Raw genomic sequence first — 8444 nt, forward strand, 5'->3', positions numbered from 1 at the left:
GGTACCCGCCGGAAGTTGTTGCTGCCGACTTCCGGTTCCTTCCCCCCGCGCCCCAGCCGGGTGACAGCGGTTGTGGACCGAAGCCTGTCTCGGCAGCTGGGGCGGCAGGTGCAGTCATGCCCCGGTATTACGAGGACAAGCCGGAGGGCGGCGCGTGCGCGGGTGTGAAGGAGGACCTGGGCGCATGTCTGCTGCAGTCGGACTGTGTGCTCAAGGTAGCGCGGCCGGGCGCCCAGGGCGATGAGACGCCAGAACCGGGGAAGCAGGGCCCGGCCGACGTCCCCGGCTCAGCTTGCGGTGGCTCTCAGGAGACGTAGATCAAGGCGCCAATTTAGGGAACTTGGGAAAATATGTTGGGGGAGTTTCAGCTGTGTTAAATTGGACACAATTTAAATTGTGTTAAATTGGACCTCCCCTTTGGGTCTTTGTAAAGATAAACCATTTCAGTTCAAGAAACACCTATTAAATGTTGCCTCCTACTCTGCTAGGTTTTGGGGATAAAAAGGAGAGTAAGGCCGGTTTCTTGCGTGCTAGAAAATGAGAATCTAAGGGAATTACATCAACCTGGTACACTGCATTGACTAGTAGTTTCTCATTTCTCCGTTCAGTTGTGGCTGAATATTTACTTTCTCTTGATTAGAATTTCTGAGTCGAAGTTATATACATTCTTGGATAAGTTGTAAACGAAGCAGCTCCATTTTCCTACTGTTTTGTCTCTTGCTTCCACTACGCTCTCTCCGCACTACAACCATGTCTTCTCAATCTGAGTGCAGAGTGGCAAGCAATAAGGTCCAAAGTTGTCTGGGGATCTGGGTTCTAGCTTAGAGTCCAGCTGAAACGCACGTGCCTTTTCCAATTACCAAAGCCTGATGAGAGGGCAATCAGTTGTGTGCAATTATTTTTTTGCACTTGGAGATGTAATTTTAGAAGTTTGCTCTTATTTCGAAGGAAAGACAACTAGCCCAACATGGACATGCATCGTAAAGCTTTATCAGTGTTTCTACTGATTCATGATTTACATTTGGTTCACTGATTGTAGCAGTCAGCCAGACGGGCTGCCCCATTTGTTATAAAATTTGAGTTGTTATGAATTTAAGAAGTTCTCTAGTCTTTCACACACAGATGAGGAAACTGAGGTGCCTTGTCTTCCTACCTACCTGAACAGGGCTGTTTCCAATCTGCTGCTTCACTGGTGCAAGTATTCAGTCAGCTCTTAGTAATGCCTGGTGAGTGGCAGGCACGATGCCAGGCCTTGGTGATACCAAGACGAGTCCGTTACAGTCACTATCCTACATGAGCTCAGTCTGATGGGAAGGACAGATATGCAAGGGGCTAAATCCCTGCAGTACAGGCTGTGTAAGCATTTAGTAAATATTTAATGATTAGACTTAGGCACAAAATGCTGTGGGAGCCCAATGGAGAGCAACTTATTTTGCTTGGAAATTTTTAGAAATTTCTCACAGAGCAGGGGGACATTTGATCTAAGTCTTAAATGTTGAGTAGTAGGTTGTCATGTAAGAGTGGAGAATGTGGTGGTTGAGGGGAGAGGCTGAAAGAACAGCATGGGCAAGTCAGGGAGATGTGACCAGAAGCTAGTGCCCTATTGGACCAGGGGGATAGGGAATGTGACAGAAGGCTTGAGAAGAAGGTTGTTATGTGTAAAAGCCCTTGTGTATTAGAGTGAGGGCCCTGGTTTCTCCTGACATTCAACATCAGGAAGGCCATGGAGATAAGCAATCAAGAGAATAAAGAACACAGTAGGACTGAGGAAAGAAACTCTAGAAGTGGAGGAGGATACTGAGGGCAAGAAGGATACCGAGCTGCTTTGTTATATATAAATAAATAATAATAAATACTGAAAATAATAAATATAAAATAAATATACATAACATAAATGTAATAAATATAAAAAATAATAAAAATTAAAAATAAATAATAATTTATTTAGCACACATTTAAGTGCCAAGCTCTAATTGGGGACACACAGATGATTGGGATACATTCCCTCCTACATGGAAATTAGATCTCTGGAAAGCTAGAAAACTAGGCAAGATAATGACTAGGACACATGGCACAGACTTTGCTTTACTCAGTTGAGTGTGTGACCTAATTGATGTTGGTCACATAGGAGAAAATGATATTTATAAAAAGTACCTTAAGTGGGAGTGTGTTTAAGTTGTGTTAAATTCACCCTGACTTTAGAGGGCAGTATTGAGGCAAAATACTGAGTTTTGCAGATCTGGGATAATATTCCATCTTCTCAGATGGTGTCACTGGCATCTACAGCCTACCACTCCCCTCCTAGAGACTCTGAAGACCACTGGACATGCTGCTGAGGTCTGTGTCTGCTCTGTATGAAGAAATTAATCTGATCTTTTGGCAGTTGGATGCTGTAGTCTCTCTTTGCGAGTCTTTAACCCACCGGAAAAGCTGCTCAACCTCACTCTAGGGAGGAATTCAATACAGGTGCTGCAATGGAAATAGTGAAGAACTGCAGGAGCTCGGAGAAACTCAGGGTAATGATAAGGATGTCTACCCTAGTGCGGCTAGAGAGAAGCAAGAAACAAGCAAATTCAAAAGGTAGCTCTTGGATAGACTTCTTAGGATTTTATAACTCCTGGAAGATCAAAAAGATTGAAACCATGTCCAAGGAACCTCAGTCACAGGTTATCTCCTTTGTGCTTCATTAGCAAGCTCCCAGATCTTCTGACTTCATCAGAATTACCTGGAGATGGGGGCAGAGAGCTTAGAAGTATAGGTTCCAGTACCCCTCCCCCACCCCATACAAGTATCCCATGTTTATTCTTGGGCATGGTTATGTTTAGGAATCACTGATCTTGACCTCAGAAGGCAAATAAGCCTGGGAGTGTATTGGTTGGGGTATAGGTTCAGGTACGTATTACAGAAACCCAAAATAACATTGCCTTAAACAAGATAGAAAATTTTCTATTTTGCTCTTGTGTGCGCCTACAAGTGGGGCCTGGGCAGCTCCTCTCAGCCTTCTGTAGACCCAGACACTGTTGATCTTGTGGTTTTAGGTGCGGTGATGGAAGGCAGGATGTTATTTTCACACTCCTGATTCAAGATTGCCTGTGACATAGTGGTGTGAAGTGAGGAAGGGGGGCAGCCAGTTGCCCTTGAGGACCAACCCCAAAGTTTTACATTTCAGTTCCTTTGGCTGGAACTTAGTCATAGGACCACACCTCGCTGCAAGGGTGGCTGGGAAATCTAGCCCAGCCATATGCCACACTTGATGAGTTAAAGGTTAAGGGACAGCTAGCAGTCTGCCATTTGGTGTAAAGGTGAAGGAGGATGAATTAACCTCTCTCTTAGATTTGGTGTTTGTAGATGGATCTTCCCACAGGCAGGTGGCGGTATGGCTTAAAAGCTTATGAAAAAGACGGCATCTTAGATACATCTTAGATACAGTTTGGGGAAACGTCACTTTATAGTTCTCGTCTTTTGTATAGTTTTATTCACTCTTACCTGCTCTCACATCATTCATGTGGGCAACACACATCCCCTCAGCATGTCATGACAGAGTTTGGCGGAGGAACATAGTGCAAGGAAGCCTGCTACTTACTCTGTTCTGATTCACTTTTGAGATTCATTTTAATGGTAGGGGACCATTAAAATCAAGAACCTAAGATTCCAGGGGATCTGGAATGCCACAGATGTGGTTCCTGGAGCATTTTTCACAGTTAAAAACTAGAAGTGGGACTGGCACTTGCAAAATAAATGTTTGGAGGGGTGGGTGCAGAGGTGGGGTTGAAGGGAAATCCCTGATGATGAAAAGCAGGTGAAATTGGAGTTACATTTTTCCGGGTGCATAAATGCACCAGATGTCTCTATTTAAGTATTGTAGGTTCCTTATTAACATCTGGTATTCAGTACCACACTAAAAATGTTCTGATTTTAGGGCACCTAATTCTGGCTGGTGAGCTTTTAAAATTAACACTGAACAGGGTCATTTTTATTCTCAGGCAAAATCGCCTTACTCATTTTACACTGAAACTCACCTTGAGTAGGAAGGTTTCATTATTTTCATTTATACTGTCAGACACTGCATAAGGCTGTTTATAAGCAGTATGTATTTTATTTCTTTAATGAAAATAATAATGTTAAGGTTTTGATTATTTTTCCTTCATAAATTGCATTCCATAGTTTGGTGTCATTAAACCCCAGGTAATTCAGAACACTTACGTTCAGACTTCTTTTTCCAGATGTTGTTTTATATATTTGCATTCCTGGGAACCAGATCCCTTTAGCAACTGCCCCTGTCCCCACCAGACCCCCCTGGCACTCTGCTCTGTGATGTGCCCACACTGCCAGGCAGCATTTGCACACATACACCTTCTTTGCTACCTGTTTTTTTAAAAGGCTGGTCTAGGCAGGACAAAATAACAAAAAAGTAAAAGCCCTGTCTAGGCAGGAGTATCTAGGATTTATTTTTTTAACCTCCCTTTAACTGATCTAAGACCAGTCTGAGTTTTGTTTTGTTTTAAATAAGTTAGGGTTTAGTGTATAGGTAACTTAGCAGGATAGGACATCCAAAAAGAAATTTTGCTGCAATTCAATTTTAATCTTGCCTCTCTGAATCATGAAATATATTATTTGTAGATGCTTCCAAGCTCCAACATACTGCTGTTGTGTTACTTTATATGTACAGCAGTGTATTTGTTCAAAATATTTTAATATTTATTCCATATTTACCTTGAAAAAAAATACTAAATTTTAGCTCTTATCTAGTTTTGCGATTGTTAGTCAAGTCTAATTTTTAAGTCATAGTTTAAAAAGTCCTATTACTTAAGAATCAGAAATAAGCATTTCTCCTGTGTTCTTGTAGCAGTGTTCTGATGATGGCAGAAAGGGAATGGCTTAGTCCATTTTTCTTCTTAACCTCCTTTTGAACTTCCCGTATAAGGAGGAGTTCATTCCACATCAGGCCCAGGGAGATCTTCTCTCACAAATATGTAAATTCTGCTAATATTTCCCTTTCCTCTTCTAGTTCCATTAGGTTGTGCTTCTCAGACTAGAGAACCTGGCTATATGGGGTATTGGGGTGGGAAAATGCAGGGAGTGTTGGAGGTAAAATGGTTTGCATTAAAAGGACCTAACTGGAGGCTTTAAAGCCACTTGATAGGACCTTCCAGAATAAACCATCCTGTTTCCCATTACAGCAGGCCTGATTTCTCAAACGCACGTGCCTGTGTACACATATGCAGGCTCTCTCTCCTTCTCTGACACATAATGTTCTTCTGTCTTGAGGAATTCTGAAGTATAAAAAAATTTAAAACCACTGAAGAAACCCCATTACTGCTTTCACCTCTGTGTTTTCTCTTTCTTATCTGTATTGTGCTAAAAATACCAGTTTCAAGATTTTTATATAAACATCTTACAGAAAAGTATCCCATGGACACTAGTGTCTTCAAGAACTTAAGGGCACCCTTTAAAGTGCTCCAGAATTACTTGATACATCTTTTTATTCTATTCTGTTCTCCCTAAACATCAACAGTCAAAATGAATTACAAAATATTTTCACCTATAATTTACTTCTTAAATTTTTTTTTTCAAAAAACACTGCTTCATTTGTCAGGTATTTATATTGTTTTCTGTATCCTAGGAAGGAAAATCCCCTCGACAGTGTCTGAAGGAAGGAAACTGCAAAGCTCTGAAATACTCATTTTTTGAATGTAAAAGATCAATGGTAAGAGGTTAAAGCTTTTGAAAGCTTATGCTAAAAATTAGCTATATATAAATATGGAATGGCCTATTAATTATAGATAGGGTTACAGTGAGATCATGCAGAAAAAAGGATTTAGATAATATTATTTACCTATAACTTCTACTTTGACACTGGGAAGAGCTGTCTAGGGAACTTCTGAGCAGATTAATAGATTCTTCCAGGCTTTGTCCAAGACTCATTCACTATTAGTCCTCCAAGATGGAAATCTGCCTTATTTACTGACTTTAAAACCCTCCACCTCGCCGACCACTCTTAAAAGAGGGTGCACTCTGAGGTTTAAGTCAAAGTCAAAGATGCAATCATCCTATAAGTTGGAACTTTAAAGATTATTAATCCCTAGACAGTTAAGTGTTATTTAATATTTAAAGACTTCAAATACATTTGAGTATTAACCCAAACAAAACTTAAAAGTTAAGTTTGCTAGAACAACACATATCGGGTGTAGTTCAGAGAAAAAAAATAAATATAATTTGGACTCTACTTGAAAAGAAAATCCTTACTGGGACCTTAAATGGAACTTTTCCTTTTAATGCCATCTTTATTATTTTTTTTCCCTTCGTAGCTCTGACATCTGCCCTTTTGACTGTGCTGGAAAACTGGTTTACTTCAGTCATGTAGTGAGAGCCCCTTACCAAAGCTGTGTTTAATTATGTTGTATAAAATTGATTTAATTATACATTTATTTTCAGTTGGATACCAGATCCAGATTCCGAGGAAGAAAAGGATATTGATGCTAGTGTGCTGAAACCAAAATGAAAACATGAAGCTTTCTCTGGTCACTTACAACAGAGAAGCCCAAACAGGAGACAGACTTTTTGCTACATCTGGTGGGATGGACCAGTTTTTCCCTCCATGAACACTGGAGAAAATGGATGAGTTCTGTTTTTGACTGTGTATAAACTAAATGGTTCTTTTGCTCTAAGTTACTTCTGGAAGAAAAATTTAATTGAACAGCTATGAGCTGGGAGCATCCTACTATATTTTGAGAATTGTTAGAAAGCTCAAAAAGTGAAAAGATTGTTATTTTCCAACTTGACTCTTCAACAAAATGACACAATTTGTACATCCTTTGTGAATATTACGAAGGCTACTGATGGGACTGTGAAAACTGGTAACATGCAGTCTTGGGAGACAGTGTCTACTGGGAAAATTTAGGATAAAGCTTTCTTTTACTCAATTTGTACTGTTTAGTTCTAAAATAAATTGTGTTTGATTCCTTGGAGAAGAAATGCTTCATTTACACAGATTCACTAGAGTAACAACCTCAAAACTTGAATATTAACATCATGTAATAGACATAGCTGGATGCATAGCTCTGGTTATGTTGCTGGGGCTCTTGGCCTCCATCTTGTGACTGTTTTTCTCTATTTCTGGTTTCAGTTTTGGCCTGGTCCTCTCTCTACATAATGGGAAAGAGTCCAGGCAGCCAAAAGCACACATCCATAAGATCTGTGATCCAAAAAGAAGAGCACTAATCTTTTCTAGGGTCCACTAATCAAATCCTACAAAAGGACTGTTACCTTACTTGAACCACCTGCTCTTGAACTAGACCAGTTCTGTGGAAAAGGGGGTACGATCCCATGATGTCGTCCAGGCTTGGGTCTTAGGCACTGTAATGGGGTATCCCCCAACAGAATTGCAATGAATGTCTCTGGTGGGCCTTCCCCCAAAAGGAAAGGATCAGAGCAAACTGAAACAACAGATGTCCATAGACAAAGCATAGACAAAGCAGGAAAACCAGAAAATGATTGAAAAAGTTTAGAATCACAATAACTTTACTCTGATCACTTAATATAGTCAAGAGTCAAATATGAATCCAAGTTTCACCTCTCTTTTCAGTATTGAAGAATAATGAAGACACTATCCTGCTTCCTACAGGCATGGTTATTCGGACAAGCAGTCAAGGTGTTCTGTAGCTCAGCTGCTTGTTTAAAGGTTCACCTAAAGTGAGAATTGCACACCAGTCCTTGTGGCAGAGTGTCACTGAGGTTTCTTTGTGTGGTATAGGTGTACTGCTTCTCACTGGGAAAAGGAAAGTAATGGGTTGTTCCTCCCCCACACCCCCCCCCTTTCAGTAACTCCTGTATACCTATTTAAGTGCTCCAACTTTTACTGAAAGAACGTTGATAAGATACTCTAAAATTATTTTATCAAACCATCAGTTTTTAATAATAGCTTTATTGGGAACTTCATTTGGAGAAATTCACATTCCATAAATTCACACTTAAAGCATACAATTCAGTTTTGCTTCTTTTTGTATAGTCACAAGTTTGTGCAACTATCACCACTATTTAATTCCAGAACATTCTCAAGGGAAGCCCCATACCCATTAGCAGTTACTGCCCCCCATCCCTCCTTTCCCCCCAGTTCCCAGCAACCATTAATACACTTTCTGTGTCTATAGATTTGCGCATTCTGGACATGTCATAAAAATGGGATTATATGTGGCCTTTTGTGACTGGCTTCTTTTACTTACTGTGTTTTCAAGGTTCATCCATATGTAGGATCTGTCCATTCCTTTTTAACTAATTCCATAGTATAGATAAACTATGTTTTATGTAACCATTCATTAGTTGAAGGACTTTGAATTATTTGCACTTTTGGACTATTAAGAATAATTCTATGGGACACCTGGGTGGCTCAGTTGGTTAAGCAGCTGCCTTCGGCTCAGGTCATGCTCCCAGCGTCCTGGGATCGA

General features: G+C 40.4%; 1 protein-coding gene across 1 annotated transcript; it reads left to right on the plus strand.

Annotated features, from left to right (window-relative positions):
• The first annotated feature begins 21 nt into the window (after window positions 1-21).
• Window positions 22-6968, plus strand: LOC125108762 (cytochrome c oxidase assembly factor 5). Its single transcript, XM_047745046.1, has 3 exons — window positions 22-215; window positions 5624-5707; window positions 6436-6968. The coding sequence occupies exons 1-3, from the start codon at window positions 117-119 to the stop codon at window positions 6475-6477; spliced, it is 225 nt and encodes a 74-aa protein (XP_047601002.1). The 5' UTR covers window positions 22-116; the 3' UTR covers window positions 6478-6968.
• Window positions 6969-8444: the final 1476 nt, after the last annotated feature.

Source organism: Lutra lutra, chromosome 9 (genome assembly GCF_902655055.1).
Source record: "Lutra lutra chromosome 9, mLutLut1.2, whole genome shotgun sequence".
In the NCBI taxonomy this organism is placed as follows: Eukaryota; Metazoa; Chordata; class Mammalia; order Carnivora; family Mustelidae; genus Lutra; species Lutra lutra.